At 42.4% G+C, this 23,342-nt stretch overlaps 1 protein-coding gene across 1 annotated transcript in view; it reads right to left on the bottom strand.

Annotated features, from left to right (window-relative positions):
* The window catches only part of HSD11B1 (hydroxysteroid 11-beta dehydrogenase 1), a 34,392-nt gene extending 20,829 nt beyond the window's left edge, over window positions 1-13,563 (bottom strand). Inside the window, exons 1-4 of the mRNA XM_057727419.1 lie at window positions 13,379-13,563; window positions 12,507-12,637; window positions 11,656-11,767; window positions 11,340-11,525 (exon numbers count right to left, since the gene is read on the bottom strand). Coding sequence (XP_057583402.1) covers window positions 11,340-11,525; window positions 11,656-11,767; window positions 12,507-12,637; window positions 13,379-13,466 — 517 coding nt within the window. The 5' untranslated portion in view covers window positions 13,467-13,563. The remainder of the gene's footprint in view (window positions 1-11,339; window positions 11,526-11,655; window positions 11,768-12,506; window positions 12,638-13,378) is intronic.
* Window positions 13,564-23,342: the final 9,779 nt, after the last annotated feature.

Raw genomic sequence — 23,342 nt, 5'->3', positions numbered from 1 at the left:
AGTACTGAATTTATGACTATTACAATTCCAATAACTGGCCTCAAGAGAATGGGATTAACATTATTGCTCATAACGATCTATATCTTTGTGGGCATCAAAATAATTACAGCTTGCTCTGCCTGTATATGTAAGTGGGCAATTAAAATTGTTAGCCAGGAGATGCTACAGACCCAAGCTGACATCTTCAACTCTGAAAATATGGCACCCTATGTCAGCACGAAGAAGTTACAGAAGATGGACCTTTGCCCCTAACCCCACAGAAATGGATGATGTTTTACGGTGGGGAATTGTAAGCAGCTCTTTTGCCCCTTTCCTGTTTGCCCATGTCTGTTCCCCTCTAACCTTGAAAGAACCTAATTATAGGAATGAGATCACTAGGCAATTTAAGCTAACTTCTGACTTTATGCTCTCCTGAATGCACACCATGCCTTACCTAACTTGTTGATTCTTCTCCTAGAATAAAAGAAATAAGAATGAAGAATTAAGTATAGAATGACTAGCTCTTTACCCCCAATAACCCCCTTAGCAATCCTGCAGATAGATCATGAGGGCAAGATAACATCTGAAGAGAAAGTCAGCCAGCCTGCATGCAATGGAGAGTGATGCAGAACTCAACCTTCTGCCTTGATCATTCACTGAGATTCTTTAGCCTTTTTTCTCTTCCAAAACTGCCATGGCTGAGCAGAATCTTTGGAGTTGGTCTCAGGACATGGGTCTGCCTTCTCCCCAGATTGTAGGCTTTTCTGATTAAAGCGACTTTCCTTTCTACTAACACTTGCCTCTTGAGTGGCTTTTGCGTGGCAAGCAATGGAAACTGAGTTCAGTAACAATATGATGGGAACACTTCGGGCTACTGATACATATTACTAAGTTGCTTTAAGTAAAGTGAAAAATGAAGGGCTAGGGCTTCCTAGGTGGTGCAGTGGTTAAGAATCCGCCTGTCAACACAGGGGACATGGGTTCGATCCCTTCTCCAGGAAGATCCCACATGAAACGGAGCAACTAAGTCCGTGCGCCACAACTATTGAGCCTGTGCTTTAGAGCCCGTGAGCCACAACTGTTGAGCCCATGTGCTGCAACTACTGAAGCCCGTGTGCCTAGAGCCCGTGCTCTGCAACAAGAGAAGCCATGGCAATGAGGAGCCCGCACAACACAGCGAAGAGTAGCCCCCACTCACCGCAACTAAAGAAGAAAGCCCGCGCACAGCAAAAAAGACCCAACACAGCCAATAAGATAAATTAATTAATTAACTTAAAAAAAAAGAAGGGCTAGACTTGTGAAAATCAATAGTGAAAACCAGTTAAAATGAATAAAAGAACTATACCTTTCCCCACCAGGAGTGTGTGAGTGCCCATCTCATGCCTACTTTGTGGAGTTAACAAAGTTTGTAACAATTGACAGTGTTGTAGGCAAACAAAAAAGCAAACTAAGGAAGAAAAAACAATACCTCCACCCCCTTAATAATTTAAATTTGCTGTTTTAGTAAAAGTCATTTGAATTTATTTGTTTACTTGAGCACAGTCTCCGTCCCCCTGAAGACAGGCATCCTGAGAGGTGAAATATTTTGCTTTTGGTTACTGTACAGAACCCTATCCCTTACTTTTCTTTAAAAAAGTGATTCTAACAAAATTCATACCAAGCTTGTTGTACAACAAGCAGTTCCAAATGTATAAAATGAAAGGCAAAATCCCCTTTCTTTAGACACAATTGAGCTCATACTATATATACTGTTCTCTAAATTATTTTTCCTTGAACATATGATTTTTATAGTCAGTATGCATATAGTCAGTATGCAGAGTGTTTCACTACCATTTAGGAACATGTCCCGAATGGTGGATATTCAGGTTGCTTTTAGTGTTTTTATGACCAGGAGCAATGCCATGACAACCACCTTGCACTGGAGTGTGGGCTCCAAGGTGACAGGTACCTTGCCTTCCTCTCTTGCTCACTGCCACAGCCCCGGCATCTGGAACTATGCCTGGCTCAGTGTGCACCCTCCATTCATATTTTTTGAATAAATTAATTAAGTTATTGGGAAACAGTTTATCTGTAGAATAAATTTCTCAGGTGAAAAGTTTTGCTCTCCCCCCAGCCATTCCTCATTCTGAAGTACCCTAAGCAGATTTCTGTTCACTGAAATCAATGCTTATTTCAAGAGGAATCCTCCTCGGGTCAAGCTCCACCCCCTAAAGCTATCTAGTCACACCACGTCAAAGTCACTTTTCACTGTATTAACTTTAAATGTAGCTGTTTCAACAATATACCTTTGTCAAAGTTTGCAACAAGAAGCTGCATATGACATCGATTTCCTGTATTTATTGTTAGAAAAGTTTTGCTAACATCTTAATGGGCAAGGACAAGGAAAAACAACTCACAGAATAGGAAATACAAATAACCTATAAACACATGAAAATTCATTTATGACTTTTATGAAATATCCACCATGTGTCAGGTGCTGTTGTGGGAAATAAGGAAATAAGTATGACCAAAAATAGAATACTGCTGCTCTCAAGGGGACAGGGACCTCATATTCCATTTCATAAGTAAACAAAGAAATTCAAATTATAACCACTAAACACCTTTTCCTTTAATTATAAAGTTGTAAATTGCTGAAAACTTTGTTACGTCTGCAAAGCAGGTGTGAGATGAACACTCATATGTATACTCACGGTGGGAATGGGACATGATGCTCATATTCATTTAAACTGGTTTTTGTTTTTGTATATTTAAAAAGTCAGGTCCTTTATTTTATTTTATTTATTTTTTATTTTTTTAAGCTCTTTATTGGAGTATAATTGCTTTACGCTGTTGTGCTAGTTTCTGCTGAACAACAAAGTGAATCAGCTGTATTTATACATATATGCCCATGTCCTCTCCCTCCTGCCGCTCCTTTCCACCCCTCTAAGTCATCACCAATCGTTGAGTTGATCTCCCTGTGTTGTGCAGCAGCTTCCCACTAGCTATCTATTTTACATTCGGTAGTGTGTATATGAAGGTCTTTTATTTTTCATTTTATATAAAACAATTTGGAAATATGTACCAATAGCCTTAGAACTGGTCCATCATTTCACCCAGTAAATCTAGTAGTGAGAATTTATCAAGGAAATAATCATCAACCAAACCGCAGATTTATGTGTAAGATACTTGTTTGAAGGTTTTTAAAATACACTGAGGCTTTCCGGAAGCGCGGGACGCTCTGTTTGTCGTGGCTTCGTTTTGGCCGCGGTGCCATACTACCGTTGGAGGCTCTATTTCCGTGGGACTTTAGAGTCTCAGGCCACTTGAGGCACTGGAGGCTATTTGAGGCGAGCTGGCTCCGGGAGAGAGAGGATCAGGCGTTGGCAATGGAGGGGCAGCCGCCGCCTCCGGCTGCCCCTAGGGAAGGAACCTGTGGGGGCCCTCTCAGTCTTGGGAGCCTGCGCTTTCTTCCTTTGCGGGCCCTGCCTACCGCGACCATGAGTTCGGCCTGGGTCACTTCCTTCCGGAAGGAGCATCTCTGGATGTATCTGCAGGCGCTCGGCTTCGAGCCGGGCCTGGCGACCATAGCCTGTGGAAAGATCGTGTCACACACGCACTTCGGAGTGAACATGTTTGACAAGTTGAACCGTGATGCCTTTCAAATAGTTTATTTTTTTGTTTCAAACACTTGACCAGTCTCTCACCAAAGAAGTTTTCAAACTTTGTTGGCCTCCATATGACCAAAAAAGTGATACTGAATTCCGAAAACATTGCTGTGAATGGTTAAAAAAGATTTCTGCTGAATGTGGAAGTAGCTTTCCTCAAGTTGTTGGTTCACTATTTCTTTCTCCTGGTGGTCTGAAGTTTATTCATCTGATGTATCACTTTGCAAGATTTGTTGCAATAAAATATATGAAAACCCATTCTAAAAGTAAGTTAGGCTTACAGTAGGAATTTTTTTTGTGTTGATTCTTAAGTTTTTAATATTTTTTACAATTCGTAAATTATTAAGAGATTTTAATAAAATCAGGTGAGATAAAAATATTACTTTACCCGAAAGAAAAGGCAAATAGTTAATATTTCATTGAAACTGTAGTTGAAAATCCTCTCATAATGAACATAATTAGCAATACAGATTATTTTATTATGTTCTGATACAGGGGCTGGGAACCATTTTCTAAGTAAGGCCTAACAGTTAATATTTTACACTTTTGTGGACCACGTAAGAGTCTCTGTCATGTATACCTGTCTGTGAGGTTTTTTTATTTTTATTTTTTGTAATACAACCCCTTAGAAATGTAGAAAGCAGACCTACCTTGCTGACCTCACAAAAACAGCCAGTGGGCCAGGTTAGACCTGCAGATTATAGTTTGCATTTATAGTCAAACATTGTATTGAATGTTGTGTTGAATTTGTTAGAGATTTATTTTGGCTACTGGCAATGTGTTGGAATATTTTGGTTCAGAATTGCTGTTTTAAAAGGATTTTATTTATTTGCTAAATTATAGAAACAAAATATTGGGTTTTAAAGCTAAGACTTAAAAGAATGCTATTTGTAGCTTATTAAATATGCTTCTGTGTTTATTTTGTTTTTATTTTTATTTTTTAAAAATAATGTTATTTATTTGTTTTGTTGACTGTGTTGAGTCTTCGTTGGTGCACACGGGCTTTCTCTGGCTGTGGCGAGTGGAGGCTACTCTTCGTTGTGGTGTGTGGGCTTCTCATTTTGGTGGCCTCTCTTGTGGAGCACTGGCTCTGGGCGCGTGGGCTTCAGTAGTTGTGGCACACGGGCTCAACAGTTGTGGCTCACGGGCTCTGGAGTGCAGGCTCGGTGGTTGTGGTGCACGGGCTTGGTTGCTTCGAGGCAGTGGTATCTTCCTGGGGCAGGGATCAGGCCCATGTCCTCTGCATTGGCAGGCAGATTCTTTTTTTTTTTTTAAGAACTTTTTTTGAGATACAGTTAACATACAATAAACTGCATATATTTAGAGTGTACAATTTGGTATCCCAATCTCCCAATTCATTCCCCCCCAACCCTCTGGCAGTCAGATTCTTAACTACTGCACCACCTGGGAAGTCCACTGCTGTGTTTAATTGAGTTATTCTCGTAAAACATGGGAGGGACAAGATGGAAAAGTTGATGCTGTAAAATCCCATCTTCCAATTTCTAAAGACAACCATTGCTAACATTTTGGTGTATTATTTTTTTTAGGTATTTTTCGTTGTTTGTTTTTTTAATGCACATGTACATTTATAATTATTTTGAATAAATAATACATTCTCATGATTCAGAAAACAAAACAAAACAAAACAAAAATAAAATACATTGAGAGTAACTGAAACCAAGTCCCCCTAAAATTGAGTTCCCCGGCTGAGTTTATGATTAATCTTTCTATCCAAAACTTTATTCCCTTTCTTGTCCCACCCTTGTTCCCCTCAAGATTGAGGAGAATCAAAGAAAAGGTGGGATTGAAACCAACAGGACCCTTCAGGGCATTCCTGTTTACCATGGGACCCTCCATGTTTCCCATTTCTTGTTTGTAGAAAAAAAGGCTTTCATCTCTTAGGCTTTCCCCAAGTTCCAAAAGAACAAACTCAAGCAGTTAATGATTAAGCCAAGAGTCACAGGACTCCTATTTCCTCCTGAAGGGATATAAGTAACAACCTGATGCATTTCTTTGAGTTGTTCTGCAGGAACTAAGCCCCCCATTCAGGTGGAGGATGATGACTATATGCTGATGACAAGCACATGGACCCCAGACTGTTGGAACCAGAAGGTTGATGATTGAGATCCCAGAAACATCACCCTGTTACCTCACCATCAACCAATCAGAAGAAGGTTCTCAAGCTGATCCTATGACCCTCTCCCCAACACTGCCTTAAAAACCCTTGTCTAAAAGCCAAGAAGAATGGGTTCAATCCCTGGTCAGGGAACTAAGATCTCACATGCTGGCCAAAAAAAAAAAAACAGTGAAGAGTTTGAGTCTTTTGAGCACAGGCTGCCCATTCTCCTTGCTTGGGTGCCCTGCAGTAAACACTGTACATTCCTTCACCACAGCCTGGTGTCAGTAGATTGGCTTTGCTGTGAAACAGGTGAGCAGACCTGAGTTCGGTTCAGTAACATAACCTAAATATCTGGCAGTAGGAAAATAATTATTCTGTATCTATATGTATCTAGAAGGAAATTCTCCAAAATGTTGGCATGATTATGGATGATTTTTATTTTCAACTTTGTGCTTCTCTTCATTTAACCAGTTTTCATAATGTGTATGCATATGTGTACCTTTTATAGTCATAGAAACATTTTTAAAAAGTTGCTAGGGGCAATGCTAGCTCCATTATTTTGTACCTTCAATTTATAATCTTTTATGAGAGGTTTATTTCAGAAATTATTTGCTTCCTGCAGTGCTTCCTTCTTTTGAATATAATCTTGTCTATATACTATTCTATTTTTTCCTCTTTTTTTTCATTCTTGTTAAGAAACTCAAGAGCCAAATTAGAAACTTAAGCACAGTATCTATGTTGAGTCTAATTTTGGTGTTTTTATATTCTTCTTTTAAGACCTATTTTTTTATTCGGGTATTTCCAAATAGAGTATATTTGTTGTAAGCCTCTTGAAACTCCTTGGTGAGTGAACATAAAGGCATGAATGATGGTAGAACCCTGCTATTTTTGTCAAGAACAGTACTTGGACAAAAATAATGGTCTAGCAGGGTTAAGGAGCCATGACTACTTAAGCTCTTCCCACCCACTGCTTTCAAGGGAGTCAACAGGCAGTAATGGTCACATGGACAGCATTACAGTGTTCTCAACCTGCACTAAGTTGTCACTGTTGTCAGCAGGGAGTCTTCTCTTCCCCTTTAAAACCTCCCTTCCTCCCTCTTGGGGGGCAGTTATAACACTGAACTCCAATGTCCAGTGCATCAAGTTGTTTCAGTCCTCCTGATCTGCCTGAGCACAGTGTCTTGAATTTAGGCAACAATGACTCCTGAAATTTTTATGTCCAGGCTGTTAATTCTTATTCTGATCTCCTTTTTGGCCTTTTCCCAGGCCCTATAGATGACAAGTCTACACGCACACACCTCACCTCCCTGTGTTTCTCCCCGAGGCCCTCCACACAGTCCAAACCTGCAGCACTCCCTCATCACGTGAATACCTGAATCCACATGCATACACTTCCACTCAGCTTGGAAACTGTGGTCCCTGAAATTATTTCTGAGGTAATCAGATTTAAGGGCAAAGATTCACCTTTCTTAGAAAAATTAGGACAATTGGGTGAGGGATAAACTATCCCCATTCTGCTGTATTGCTTAGGCTTCTTTGCATCCTAGACCTTGGTTGCCACCTTCTCCCCACCTCCCCCCAAGTTATACCCATACATTAAGCATTGGTCTATCTTTCAGGAAAAAGTGGGTGCTAGAGCTGAAGGCAGAGGATGAGATTAACACCTGTACATTCTTGTCTTTATGCAAAGCTGCATTTTGCATATTCCAAATCCCATTAGTTGATCCTGTTAGTGTAGTTGAGAAGCCTGTTTCTTTTTTCCTCTTTGTAATGTAGGATTCTTGAAGTATGTTTAGACCACACAGCCAGCCCTCAACCAAAAAACAGGTTAAGGTCCAACAAGTGACTTACATGCATTGGCTTGAGTTTTCCCACAAAAGCATTGTCTTACAGGTATTTGCCTCTGGCTAGTCAGCTTATAATGTCCCTGAAATACTACACATTTGTATAAAAAAATAGTATGAAACAATGCTGGGAGTGAGTAAACCAGGAAAGGAATATATTTGAATAAGACTTTATATATATATAAAGTTGATCTTTTTAAAAGAAGATTTACCCTGAGAAAAATGAATAGGTAACTGGAGACGTTTAATGGAGCAACCAAAGCGAGGTCTGAACATTCAGAGGTTATTGGCAAGGCTATTTTACTCCTTTTGATGTGTTTTTCATTTTGAACATTTAAAGAAACCCAGTGTTTACTATGTCTAGTTTCACTTCAAAATAGGTCTTAGATTTTTCTTGATACAGAAGAATCACCATCCCTACCCTTACTGGCCCAGTGTGGTTAGCATTTGTACTGTAATTGTTGTTGCTAGCATTTGTATCACCAATGAAGCCGAAAAAGAGAAAAAGAGAGGAAGCAGGGCTTCTGAAGGTAACTTAGTAAAATGTAGTAGGTAAGAGGAAAGAGGAAAGGTTTATAGGAATCTGGTGAGAGCTGAAAAAGGTCTTCATAGGAGGTGAGGTTAAATGGATCCTTAGAGGAGGGGGTGGGTGAGTTGGTGGGGGTGACAAGGTTTTTCATGATTTCCCTGAGGGAGGGGTAAAGGAGGGGCAGAGAAGCAGTTTTAGATGCGGGGTTCCAGCTGTCATGTGTGTAACTACCATAGTTATGGGGTTCACGGTACCAGGGGATTCGAAAATGGAACGACTTTTACTTTTTCTAAAATTGAATCTAAGACAACCTTTTTGACTCATGGCAGATAAACTCTTTCCAGATGTTTTCAAATGTTCTCTGCCCAATCCAGTGATTTTTTTTTTTCAGTCAAATTGGAGTATTAATCTCTCTGTCTTGGTTTGTTTCACAAATACCATCTAGGTATTTTCTTCCCGTTCTTTGTCCTACCCCACTGTCCTCTGCATCACTGCCTGATAGAAGCGGTTTTGTTTTCATGATGGACCTTGAATGTGAGAGAGATTGGGTCTGAGATGTGTGTGTATGGTGTGAGGTATACACGTGGGGTTACCTAGACGGAATATTGCCTCTAGTCTCATATGCATGGCTGCCGTGGGGGAAACTGTTAGTTGTCAACATCAGTGTTTTATAGAAATAGAACCCTGATTTTCAGCTGGACACAAGTTCAACTTGAATAAAGGCCACAGCTGCAGTCAGCTGTAGCAGAAGTATATGACATTTAAGTTGTATTCTTCTTTCTCCATTTTCTCTGGCTAGAATTCTGACATGATAATGAGCCACCTTGGACATACAGGTGAGGTTAACACCCAGGGATGGTGGTTTTGAGATAGAAGGTTCATAGACGATTGCGTGGGGCAGAACTCCCATCGCAGCTCTAAACTGCTTACCCCAGGCTGTTTCATGACAGAAAAATAAATTTCTATTTGTTTAAGCTATTGTAAATTTAGGTTTTTGTGATAGTAGCTCAAAATATATCCAAACTAGCATGTGGTGGAAGGAGAGGAGACTAATCGGTATAACTAGATGTTTTGTATACATAGAAAGTTGAGCAGTAGGTGCCAGAAACGGCGTTGAGTGGTGGATGGGTGTGGACTGTAAGAAATTCCCAGCCGCAGCCATGCTGTTCCTGATGATGCTAAAGAAGTAGCTGAGGCTTTAAAGAACATGTTAAAAGTATGGGATTTCCACGTAATGCAATACCAAGAAATGCGTAGGGGATAAAAACAATTGCTGATTACTGCAATTCAATAAACCACTTAATGCAGTCCCTGGAAAGAATTATTAAAAAGTCATCCCAATACTCTTTGGCTGATCTTAGTATCCATCTGAGGTTTAGCATTCCACATTTGTGGAATTTGGATTTTAAGGAGGAAGGATTAATGAACATATTTGCTGACTGTCTGAGAGAATATAGCCTATGTAAATCAACTATACTTCAATTTAAAAAAAGAATATAGCCTAGAGCAGAGAAATTCTTCAGTTAGGGAGAGAAAGCAAAGTGTTTGTACTTTGCAAATTCATAGACATACTTTAAAGCAAACAGGCTGAACTCTTGGCTATACAAACAACAGACATGAAGGATAGTAGTCTAGCTAGATTTCTACCTCCCAGAGTCCGTAGAAATTACGAGGTGACATTTGGTGGAGAAGATGTGTGGAAACAGAGGTTGTCAGAATTTCATCATGCTCTCAGACTTCTATCGTAATTCTGTTCCTTCAAGAACATTTAGGCTGTGTGTATCTTATAGAAAGTTAAACTCTCCAGATGAAGCACACCCTTTGCCTAGAGTGGATATGTTACTTAATCAACTGAGATCATTAAAGCTACCTACACCACAACTGATGCGAGGATTTTGGCCAATGCCCTAGGATGATTTGGGAATGTGCCCAGCGCTCTCTCACTCAGTATGCATCCAGAAGCTCTCCCTTCCTTTCAGCCCAGAGAGAGGCTGTGTCTGGGGAGGGGTGGGGGAGTCTGTGTTGTCCAGGAAGCTCAGGGATGCATATCAATCACTCTGTTTGGCGAGTAGCACAGACACACTGCCCTTTTATCTGATCACTGATCACTATGCAGGCCTTTCCGTCCAGGAAGTAGAAGTCTTTACAACATAGATGGTGTTCTGAGTTACAGTAATAACTAATGTCTGTGAAGTACTTAAGAAATTACAAAGTCTTCTAGGTTATTTGTTTTTACTTTGCTAGGAACCACATGTAGACGGCTAATTTTGATCCTGGTGTTTGCATCTTCCAGCCACATCCTTCTAACTGACTAATCGACAAATATGCGTGGAACTTCTCTACTAGACCCATAATGAAATGTGCCTAGGAATCCCCCAAGCTGGAAACTCTCTGGCTTTTCACTGGTGATAACTTTGAATGCTGTCACCATCCAAAGCATAGAGGACTTCTCTTGATTACACAGAGCTCTCTTTATGAATATTTCTCTGTACACACTCTCTCCCTACCCTGTTGGTGGATTAAAATGAACTTTTGATGTAGCAACTTCAGATTTTGGAGAACATCCCTAATGCAGGCAGGTCTGTTATAATATGGTGCATTCATTCTTGCTGTTCATTTCATTTTGCTTTGGCTTAACCCACTTATCAGACAACTGTATGTTGTGAAAACATCTCACCTCTCAGTTCTCTCTTTGCACCAACTAACTTCACCAACCTACAGCTCTTGGTCACGGAGGAAGCAAACTCTTCTTTATCTATGATGCCCAGGTCTCTCCCTGAGTCTGTGCCTCTGGCAGCCTCTTGATGACCCTTTGGACTCCCACTTGTTGACCACAAACCACCAGGTGAGTCCAGGGGAGCACTCTGAACTGCTGTTCTTCCTCTGTAACATCCAGGAATCTTGTAATCTCTCCACCCTGAAGAAGCCCTCACTTTTATGGTCTCGCTTGTTCCCAACACCATCTCTTTACACAGCATGCCTGCTCCTCGGTGAGGTTCCATACCCCAAGCTCCTATTCATACAGCTGCTTGTCCACGCATATGGGCAAGTTGTTAATCAGCTTCTGTTTAATATCACTGTGAGCATTTAGATTTCCAGTTTCTATTGTATTACTTTTTGGCACGGAAACTGATAAAATGCATGTTTTCTACAGAGCCCCCCACAACACCATCCCTGGCACTTCTGCCACTCTTACCTTCCACACTGGCCCCTGCCCCACTCACCAGCTATCGAGGAGACCACCACAATGCTCCCGTTGCTCTGCTTCAGCATGGGCAAGGCGGCCATACTCATCACCACATAACTCAGGAAGTTGACCTCCATAGTTCTGCGCACGAGGTGAGCGTCATTACAAATTAGAGTCAAGGGAGTGTTGGTGATGTGGTTGAGAATGAGCATGTCTAGCCCCCCTGTAAGAGACGGCTGTGTTGAGAGAAACCATCTGAGGTTGAAATCTTCCCCTCCCCTTCCCCATCTCAAAGCCTCCCCCTTGACCCCTAGGACAAAGTCCAGAAGAGGAGAGAAGAAATGCTGTCTCACCCATGAGCTTTCCAGCTTTGGCAACAAATTGCTCTGCAAAGGTCATGTTCTCCATGGTGCCAGCAACGTAGTGCGCCGAGGACGCACCAAGTTCCAGGCAGGAGGATACCACCTGCAGGGGCACAGTGGTGACGGTGTCACTCCTGACTGCAGGCCATTGGGCGGCTGTCTCTGACATAGTGGGGGTTTAAATGAGAGGTTGCTCACAGCCCTGTTTTGATAGGGGTGTGTGTGTGTATGTCTGTGTGTGTCGTTAAATGCACCTGACACAATATTTGTCCTCTGTTTGAAATACTGACTGGAACAAGGTAGGGTATAGATGGATAAATCACTGTGCTGGAGTTTAAGTCTGTGCGCATGAGTTTCTGTGAACAGATGTTTCCGAACACATGATTAGTATGGATGCTAGTTTCTGTGTGGGTAGCCTTAGGCTTGTGAATATTTGTGTATCCTTCGGTTTTTAAGTCTGAGTATATAAGAGGGCGTGTGTCTGTCTGCATGGGTGCCAGAGTATGAATTCATGAGTAGGTCCTGGAATGTTGGTATCTGAGCACAAATCTATGTGTCTGTGACTCCGTGTGTCAATATGTGTGAATAGGCGTGTCTATGAGCATGTGGAGCCCAAGAACTTTGTGTCTAGATACGTATGCATAAGCATGAATACTTAAGTGCATATTTTTATATTTCTGTGGATGTTTGGGTGTTTGAATCCTCTGTGTGTGTGTGTGTGCGTGTGTGTGCATCTATGTCTGTGTGTGCCAGGTCTGTGTGCTGGCATGTACATGTGAGCATAAATAGGAATACATCTGGGTATGTGAGGGTACTTATGGCTGTGGGCACAGGACCCTCACCTTCTTTAGAGCCTCTTCTGACCTCGCTGTCACTACCACATGGGCTCCCATCCTCGCCAGATGATAGGCCATCTCTCTTCCGATCCCCTTGCTGGCCCCTGTGACAATCACTCTCTTTCCTCGAAGCATCTCTGAGAAACCCCAAAAGGAAGTGAGGACCATACTTGGCAGCAACATTCCCCCTCCCATTTTAGAGGTGGACAGCCTTATCTCAATGTGTAAAGCTTATGAGCCCAGATCAACCCATCTCAACAGCATAAAACAACGAAGGAAAAGATCAAGTCTTTCATAAATATTCTCTGAAATGGGAGTTTGCTTTGGTTGCTCCAAACCAAGCCTTTCTGCTGTCCTTTTTGAAAATCTCTATGGACAGAGAATTCAGCTGAAACACTGGAGTTCTGGACATTTCTGGACTTATTCAGTTGCTCAATTGAAATAAAATTCAAAAAGTCATCAAAACACATGCTCATAGAGATTCCAGGGATTTTCTCTCACTTCTATTTAGTCATCACGTCAAGAATTCTTTCTTGTTTCCCACTTATTCATCTCTTCACAGAGCCCAATTATCTGGCTAAGCCGTGAATTTTGGAATTACCCTCATTTTTTTTTTTTGTAGGAGATCTGAAATTGCTTTCGATTAAGGGTGCCAAATGAAACATGGACTATTTGGCAATCTTTTAATGCCATGATTACCACTCTTCACACCCCTATTACCCAGCCTGTGGCTGGAGGACATAGAAACACAGTCTCACCTCAGGGTTCCCTCTTGTCCAGCAATTTTGGGGATCAACTGCTTTTGATCCTCAGAAACACTCTAGCCATCCCCGGGGTTTTAAATCTATTCTTCCAAAATTAGACACGTTGGTACTTACCTGGTCTGAATTCCTCATTCGCAGAATAGTAGTAGTAGGCCAAGAAGATCCCCAGAATGGGGAGGAGATATTTTTTCATAAAAGCCATCAGACAGGGACCTGGCCCGAGGAGCCCTGTGGGACACACAGAGAGAACCTACAGAGCTTTCTACAACCTCCTAGGCAGGCAGCAGCCTCTGAATTGTGACATCAGGGCCGGGGGAGGCTGGAGTAGTCTCAGGAAGTGCTAGCCAATTTCCCTCTCAGAGCGGGGATTGGCTTTGGGTGGAATCCCATTCGTCCCTAGCAGCCTGCGTGGTGGATTTCATAATGGACAATGTTTACTCCATTTCATTGAGCAAGAAGAGACTTCCAGATGGCCAAGGTCATGACTGTACAGAACTGGATTCCTGGGCGTCCCTACCCCGAGCCCGTCTTCTCCTTAACGCCATTTACGCCAGGAATCAACGGCCTTTTGAAAGTGGTGTATCAAATGCAGAGAGAAAATGTGTGTGAGGCTTCTGGGGAAGTGTGAGTAATAGCAAAGAGAGCCAAAGTCAAGCAAATCTCACTCCCAGCCCTACCTCCCAGTCAGAAGCAATTAAAAATAACAGCACAAAACAGAAAAATAACCTTAGTAAAAAAAAGTGCACATCTTGGAGAGGAAAAAAAAAAAAAAAGCAACCAAGCCCTTTAAGCCCCACACTCAAGTTCAATGAACAATATTACAACATCAAAGGGGAATGCAAACTAGCCAGAACCCCGATGGCAGGAAACCCATGACCGGTCAAGACTCTCAGGAAAGTGCAGCGGAATGTACACATTACTTTAACAGCAAATAAAGAAGAAATAAGGAGTGCCAAGTAAAAAGAAAAAAGCATTAAGCTATTAAAGTAGGTCTTATAAATGCTATAGAGGACCAAAAAACGTGAAGAGGGTGGTAGGAAGAGAGGACCTGATGTAGAAGAAAAAAGAATGAACATTGTTGAAGCAAAGCAGCCTGAAAAGCCCACATCCAGCTAAAAATTGATCTAGTAACAATCAAAGGACCAGGGGGAGAAACCCCTAGTAATTTAGAATTTATCACAGAAATATAGAAATAAACACCTTGGTATATCTGTAGCAAGAATTCATTAAGGATCAATCCTCAAAGAAAGAATTTAAGACATAGTATTAAGTTTTTCAACTTAAAACCAACTAACCAAACCATACACATTACCCTATCACAGAGCAAATGCAGAATTCTGTAAGTTACCACTGGAGCTCAGAAAACCATTTAAATGTGGTGATAAGAATGGGTACCATTGCTTTGGAGGAGGAATGTGGGTTGAGGGCGGGGGCTGGAGGATTCACACAAGATTAAGAGAAATTGAATTATGACCCCCAAGTACAGTATCTGGAAACACTCACTGAATTTTCACTTCAGAGCAAGGGAAAATAATTTAAGACCCAGAGGAGATGAAATAATTTGTCAACAAAGGCCCACAGCTGTGAAGTTCACTTCCAGAAAACAATGCAGATTTGAGAACAGTTGAGGGCTAGATAGAGCTCAAGGTTCATGGAGGACAAAATAAAAAAAAATTCAAGTGGAAAATAACATTAGTGTCAGAACTGCAAGATATATATGCAAAGTTTTATAAAGGATTTTATGCTACCAAGATAGGTTACACACTAGACTCCGTTTTCATCTCTACAGGAAAGGGAACTTAAGCTTTAGTTTTTAAACATTATACTATTAATAACAAAAATATAGGAAACAATGCAAAAAGGCTTTCAAATCTGATGATGCTAAAATGATGGAAAGATGAACAGATTAGGGAAATTTATTGCCTGACCCCACAAAAGAATTTTCAAGTGTACTACAGAAAATATAAATTTAAAGAAAGCAAAAATAACAACAAGCAGGAGGAACTGCAGGTGACAGAACATAAAACAGACACATCAACTATTGCTCATTGTTGGCTGAATTAAAAAATGAAGTCCAAAACACGAGGAAGTAAATTCTGCCAATCACCATCTGCGCTTGGAGGAGGACTCAAGCCGCAGATGAAGACAGCAAGGAACAGGAAGAACTAAATTTACCAGACCAAAGTTAGAGGGCTGGGCCTGGACATCTCTGTTTTTAAAGACTTCTCAGATGCTGCCAGTGTCCAGCCAGGTTTGGGAATCAGTGGTGCAAACAGCTCTGCAGAGCTCCTTCTGAGCCATCCACAGGATGCGTCACCCCAACAGCAGCGTCCGATACCCAGGTTGCATTATTGATAAACACAAGAACTACATCTGGAGGAAATCCTTTGAAATTAGATTCTAAATCCACATTAATGCCAAACCAGAAAAGTTATTCAACCAGGGCTGATGATCTCTTGGAACCCCAGGGGAGAAGCATGGCCTTTGCTGCTCACGACAGCTGTCACATACATCCTGTCAATAGTACACCTGCCAACTGGTCCCCAGCTGGCTGCATCTTGACCTGTTCTGTGAGCCTCCCTTCCTCACACTGAAGTGGCCCCTGGCAAACCTGTTTTCAGTCTCACTTACCCTCTCTGGCTCCCCACCTCCTGGCCTGTGTTCATCTTCTCCACCTCTTGGGACCGTGGGGACCTGGAAATTATGGAAGAGCTCTTTCCTCCTCTCTCCTTGGCTTTTGCAGCATGCCCTCTCTTCTCAAAGCTTTTTATCTTTCCCCTCCTCCCTGAACAGATCAACAAACTGATAAACGATGTATCAATATACACTTCCTGTGGTTGACCTGAATTTTATGAGTAATTTCTCTTGGGGCTACTCTTTGTGGCCTTGGTGCGCAGAGAGGCAGCCATTTTTGATCCCCATACTTCTCCAAAATGTGACTTTTTCTCTCTTCATGTCCCATTGTGATGAAATGATGCTTCTCAGCAGGTTCTGCAGGGAGGTGGGAAAATTAGACTTGACATTATAGCTGGTGAAATCCCTGAAATTAGACTGTTGGGGTACTTAGTTCCTTCTTTCTTTTTTGTAAATCAGTTCTGAGATTTGTTAACCTCGGGAATATAGAAAAAGTCCACTGTACCCCCCAAAAAAAAAAAAAAAAAAAAAAAAAATGAAGTCCAACGTTGTGCTGCCCCCAAGGACACATTTAAATGCAGACACATAAAAATACCCCACAAACTGATTAATAAGTAGGTGGCCAAAGAGCCATCATTCTGGTAAATAGGCATATAGAGAGAGCATCCAAGAAAATAATTTTCATGGAATTTGATGAAATAATTTTTAATCAATAAAATGCACTAAAGAGAATGAGGACAATGTGTAGTGGTTGATGACACATTCAATGTTAGTGGTTCTCAGAACTTTTGGTCTTAGGATCCCTTTACAATCGTAAAAATCATCGAGGATCTCAAAGAATTTTTGCATATGCAGTTTTACCTATTGATATGAATGTATTAGAAATTAAAACTGATAATTTCTTTTTTAACTCAAGAATACATAAGCATCCATGTATTAAGCTTTGTATTATTACACACCTTGTACGCTGGGGAAACTCTAGAGAGGAGAAGGAAAAAGGACGAATAATGTTTTGGTATGATTATGAAAACAGTTGACCTTTCAAGCTCCCAACAGGGTCTCAGGGACGCAGGGGAGCACGCTTGGATCACAGTATGTAATCCACGTGGATCCACTGTGTGTCTAGAGTTACATGCCTGGTTCTCTCATTAGCTTCTCAACTCCTGGGGGACACGGACTATGTCTTTTTCATCTTTGTCTCTCTCTATTTCCCTCTAGCCTTGCTCCAAAATAGGCACTCAGTAAACTTTTGCTGTTTTAGTGTTTCTGAGGCACTGCAGCAGTGAGGAAATTGCTGTCTTTCTGGAGCCTGATTTAATCCAGGAAAGTCACTGAGATTTAGCATTCTGGCCAGAACTGATTTTCCCATGCTACCTAGTCCTCTTCTAGTGGTGCTCAACAAGTTGAAAAAAAAAAAAAAAGAAACAGAAAACAAGAAACAAAAGGAAATATGATCATTTCACCTAGTATTTGTTTGGACACATTTTCACCAATCAAATAAAGTTCCTTTCACTGCCATAGCAACAAGCCGAGCTGTTCATTCCTTCACACTGCTTTTCCTTTGTAAGGCATTGACCACCTACACTTTAGAGCAGGCTTTCAGTGAAATGCCCTCAACATGACCTGATCATTTTCAAAAAACCACGTAGAATGGGTCCCTCTCAGCGGGAGGTGCATGGCTGAGCCTAGGCAGGAATTCTCTCTGATTTGATCACCCCCACCTAAATAAACGGGGTCAAGAAAATCAGAAGGCGAGAAGAGGGAGGGGATTGAATGGGAAAGGGCCTCTGAGGGAAGGGCCAGATCTAGGACTCACAGGAGGTGGCAAACACGTGGTGGTGGGGGGGGGGGGGCAGCCACAGGGGAATTCCTGTGCATTCGGCATAAAGTGTACATCATGAAAGGAGCACCTGTCATTTCTGAGGCAGCAGCAGCTGGAGCGTTTTTTGGGACTGTTTGGTAGCTTTGTTAAGAAAGTGGCCTCTTCCTTGTGAAAACTAATCCTGCCAGTGGAACAGTGGACAGATCTCGGAGTAAAAGATGGGTGAACGCTCTCTGTTCGGAGGTTCTGCCTTCCCTGAGAAAATAGCACCAACAGGTTGAGATGGGAAAGGATATTAGCATAATTTTAGAATGCATAAAATTCTCCCCTTCTCTTCAATCTTCCTGCCCTGCGGCCCACCCCAATCCAGTTCCTCAGGTCTGATTTTTTAAAGAACTCCTGTGTGTGTGCCATGGCTGCCAAAATCTTTTCCTGGCGACAGAAAGAGCTGTAAAATGAAATTCATGTCTAATGGCAAGATGAGAAAAATTTAAACAAAAAAATCTTCTCTGCCCTTTGGCCGCCTCTCCCCCCACCACTGTGCATTGTGTATCTGCCTTATGCATGGACCAAACCTCTCCATCAACAGAAATACCTGCTCAACCATAAACAGCAATATTCTCCCAGCATCAACAAGACAATTCCTTAAAGATAACATTCCTTCATGGTGTTTAGATCTGGATTATGTAAATTGTCAGTAATGTGTCATTATATGTCAATAATACAGCCCTCTGTCTCAAAAAACTTATATAACTGTGCCTTGACTTCTAACCGGCAGGACAATTCTCAGAACTTTCTGAGATGCTCTTCCCAGGTTGTAATCCTCAAATTTGGCTCAAATAAAATGTTCCTTTTCCTTCTTAGATTGACTGATTCATTTTTTGTTGACACAACTATCATTTTACATCATTATGTCTAATAACATGGACTCTCTCCCCCCTCAACCCCATCCCCTTCTTCTCCCTCCCTGTATATCTAACAAGAGGGGAAGTACTGTTTGTCAACCTTTCTGCAGGACCCTACTCCTAATGGACAGATTTACTCATATTTTCCAACTAATGGAAGCTCAGATGCAGGAAAATGAAACTAGAGATGGGATCACCTACCCCGTGTCTGCCGTCCTGTCCCTGGCATTCCCATGTAGTCTGTGGCAGAGGGACTGGGAAGGCATTCTACCTGGAATCTGTTTGCCTGGGAGAGCCGAGAGCCTCTTGGGAAAGAAAAAGTACCCTAATTAGGTCCAGAGCTTGGCCTGATCCTCACCTCTTAGTGGGGGTGGGGCAGAGACAATTTTAAACATGTTGTACTTGAATTTTTTCTTCTGGTCTATGGCATGTGAACTTGCACTGGAGCTCCGAGTAGCCATGCACAGTAACAGCAAAAGTTACTCCCCAGAAAGTTTGGGGAGGGCGCCGTGGGAGAGGCCCACACAGTGGAGAGGAGAGGACTGACTCTGGTAAAACTACCATAAGGCTTCGGCTACCCAGTGTTTTTTCTTGGTTATTCAGCCCAGCTTTCAAGAAGCATATCAGGTTGGCATAGCAGCCTCCACCAGGTGGGATTCTTAGGGTGCCAGTGACTACAGCATTAGAGGGAGGCCACTTCCCTTTGGGCGGAAGTAGGGTTGCCACATTTAGCAAACAGAAAGACAGGATACACATTTAAATTTGAATTGCAGATAAACAACAAATGCTTTTTTAGGATTTATATGATCTCAACTATTGTATGGGATTAGACTTATACTAAAACATTATTTATTGATTATCTGAAATTCAGGTTTAACTGGGTGCTCTGTGTTTTATCTGGTAATCCTAGAATTGGCACAGAACTTTGGGAATACTGGGAAATTGTACCTTAAGTGTGGATAAATCATCCTTGATCATGGCTACTGATAGAAGAGGCGAGAACACCTTGTGTATCTTCCCCACAATGGAACCCAGCTGCCCAGCCACAGACAGCTCCTAAAAGGCTGTAAGTAGCAAAGGAGGAAAAGGGTACATGCCACATGGTGGCTGAGTGATTTCATCTGCTAACATTTATTTAGGTCTCACTCACTACAGATCAGATCTTATGACCTATGAAGAAACAAAATGCTTTCCAGGTCCTAGAAGGAGATAGACATGGCAATAAAATGAAATGTGTAAAGTATTGTCAGGGAAAGGGCTATTTCCTTTTTTTACCCCCCACCATAGCCCTTTCAACGTGGGGGACGGGCAAGTAGGGAAGGCTTCAGAGGAGAGGTCAATGTTGAAACAAGAGCAGGAATGCTCCAGGCCAATGAAGAAGAGTAGGAGGGAGAACTGATAGGGTTCCAGGAGCGTGTAAGGGAGGGGGGAGGGTTGGTTCGTAGAACATTCTGTGCAGGGGAGGCTGTGTGAGAAAATAGAAGGAGGTGTGGAAGAGAATGGAGTGTTCGGGAAACTGCAAACAATCCCACATGGCGGCATCGCTGAATTTCAAGGGGTGGGGTTACATGGGGAGAGATCAGCCGGGAGAAGTCAGCAGGAACCACATCCCTGAGGGCCTTACACATTTACTGCTGGACTCTGTAGTGCTGGCATTACTTCCAGACGTGAAGCCTCTGCACCCTCACCTCCCTCCCAGAACTCTGCCTGTTCACCCGCCTTCTGTATCCCTCACAGCCTTATGCTGAAAATTCTGGATACCCTGCCCTCCTCGGGCTCATCAGCCCAGCCTCACTCCCACCATCAACTCTGGCCTCGTCCTCTGCGGCTTGCAGCTCTGGAGCTTTGCCCAGAGACGTTACTGGGCTCCCTACACATGTGCAGCTAGATTTTCCTACCACGTCTTCCACTTTTTGGTTCTGGTTACTTACCTGACGTCACAGGAGCCCTTTCTGCTCTTGCCTCTCTCCCCTGCTCCCAAACATCTTCTTCCCTGGGATTCCGTTCATATTTATTCTCTGGGCTTTCTTCCTACTCCTCTGACTGCTTCCTCTTGGTGTTCTTAAGAAGCTCTCTACCTTTTGGATTCCTTGAATGTTGGGGTTGGTCTTGATTCTGTCCTCGCTCTTTCCTTCTCTTTCTATCTTCTCTGGGTGATTTCCCTCATTCTCGAGGTTCTCATTGCTATCTTTAAGTTGATGAGTATTAAAAATCTCTATCTCCTGTGCTGCGTTGTATCCTAAGCTTCAGGCAGCATAACCACCTGTTTACTCAACCTCTCCCCCTTAATGCCTCCTCAACACCTCAAACTCAACACACCAAACCTGCCCTGGTTGTTTTTTTTTTAACAGCTTTTGTGAAGTACTATTTATATACCAGAAAAGTATCTCTTGGTAAGTGTACAATTCAATGGTTTTTAGTAAATTTGCAGAGCTGGGAAACCATCACCACAATCCAATTTTAAAACATTTCTGTCACACCCCCAAAGATTCCTCTTACCCATTTGCAGTTACTCCCTGTCCTCATCCCCAGGCTTGGGCAACCGGAAATCTAGTTTCTGTCTCTCATATTAGTGGAATCACAATAATATGCGATCTTCTGTGCCTGACTTCTTTGACTTATCATGTTTTTCAGGTTCATCCATATCTTAGCATATGTCGACATTTTGTTCCTTTTTATTGCCCAATCATATTCCACTGTATGGATATACTACATTTTGTTTATCCTTTCACTGATTCATAGACATTTGGAATTTCCCACTTTGGGCTATTGAGAATAGTTCTGCTGTGAACTTTGGTGTGAAAGCTTTTGTGTGGCATTGTTGGGTTGTGGTGAATTTATATTTCACTATTAAAGAAACTGCTAAACTGTTCCCCAATGACTTTATGATCTGTTTCAATCAAGGGCTTCAACCATCCGTCCAGGTAATGCTGCAGAACCTTGGAAGTCCTTCTTTACTCCTCCCTCTCCCCACATTCCGTTAATCACCAAGCCCCGTCAGTTCTACCTCTTAGGTGCCTCTAGAACAACTTCCCAATCCTCCCCTCACTATGACTCACCAAGGCCCGTCAGTTCTACCTCTTAGGTGTCTCTAGAACAACTTCCCAATCCTCCCCTGACCATGACTGTCCTGACTCAGGCCACCGCTATCTGCTGCTTTAGTAGCTCCCCCCTCTTCTCTCTGCCTAGCCCACCTTCTTCAATCCGTTGGTTTATTTTTCGAAAAGATTGGGAAACATTTGATATGCACAAAAGAACAGATGAAGCCATAAATAATTTAGGGTCATAATAAGAAAGCAAAAGGCTTATTGGCCTACCGTCCACCTTAAGACCTGACCGTTGCCAACACTGTGGAAGTGCCCTGTGAGCTTTAATGCACCCAGTTCTTCTTGGATGGCTTCTTACTGTTCTTAGAATAAAGTCCAAGCTCATTATTTTTAGCTTTACAAGCTCTTTATAAGTTTTGAAATCCTTTCCCAGGAACCTTTCACCACTCTACCCCCATTCCTTCTTATCCTTCAGGTTCTACCCTTCGAAGTCACCATCCCTGCCCTCCCTTGGACACGTAAGTTGCTCCCCAAGCACAGGCTGTTTCTCTTATCATAGCTCCCAGAACTTTGTATTCACAGTCGCTCATTTGCCTGTTTTTCCCATTACACACAGGTCTGAGAGGGCAGAGGCTGGGTCTATCTTGCCAGTGTATCTCCCGTGCTTAGCATGGTGCTTGCGCATGGTAAGTGCTGGAAAGCATTTTCTGAGTGCTTAATGGAAACTGGCTCTTATACCTACAGATAAAGATATCTGCTAGGGCATGAATAAAGATGCAGAAGTAGCGAACGGACTTGAGGACGTGGGGTGGGGGTGGGGGCAGCTGGGACAAAGTGAGAGAGTAGCACCGACATATATACACCACCAAATGTAAAATAGATGGCTAGTGGGAAGCTGCTGCATAACACAGGGAGATAAACTCGATGATGGGTGATAACTTAAAGGGGTGGGATAGGGAGGGTGGGAAGGAGTCACGGGAGGGAGGGGATATGGGGATATATGTGTAAATACAGCTGATTCACTTTGTTGTACAGCAAAAACTGGCACAACAGTGTAAAGCAATTATACTCCAACAAAGAGATGGAAAAAAAAAAAAGATGTCTGCTAGATAGTTGAAAGTCAGGGGAAAGGTCTAGGCTAGAGATACTGATTTGGGAGAATGAAATAATATGTTAAAGTTAAAATCACAGTAGATGACACCAGGGAGAGGGTGAAGGGGATGTTACAGGTGAGGAGAACTGGTGGAGAGGGGCATAGGAGAAGCAGTAGGCAGGAGGACCTGAGGCAACAGGGAACCTGGGGGTGGGGTGGGCAGAGGGTGGTCTCTATGAGATGAGAGAGGTCACAGCTGGGAAGCTTCTGAGAGGTCAAGGAGGATAAGAAGTGACCAAAACACATCGGGTCTGGATATAGGAATTGCTGGAGGCCTGTCAGAGTTGTGAAGGCACTAAAGCCATCATGCTATGCGTTGAGGAGTGATGTACAGGAGGAAGGAACATGTTTAGTGTGAGTGTGGGGGAAGGGGACTTTTGAGGAGCTTGGGAGGTGTGCAGATCTGAAGGAGGGTTCTAATTTTTAGGATAGCAGTGAGTTAAGGTTTCATTCAAGTGTTTTTGAGCATTTTCTCTGTGCCAGACACTGCACTGGGCTGAGCATGTTTTCAGCTTGT

This window comes from Hippopotamus amphibius, chromosome 3, assembly GCF_030028045.1.
Source record: "Hippopotamus amphibius kiboko isolate mHipAmp2 chromosome 3, mHipAmp2.hap2, whole genome shotgun sequence".
NCBI classification, from domain to species: domain Eukaryota; kingdom Metazoa; phylum Chordata; class Mammalia; order Artiodactyla; family Hippopotamidae; genus Hippopotamus; species Hippopotamus amphibius.
The sequence above is the reverse complement of the archived record's forward strand: the minus strand, read 5'-3'. Positions and strand labels throughout refer to the sequence as shown.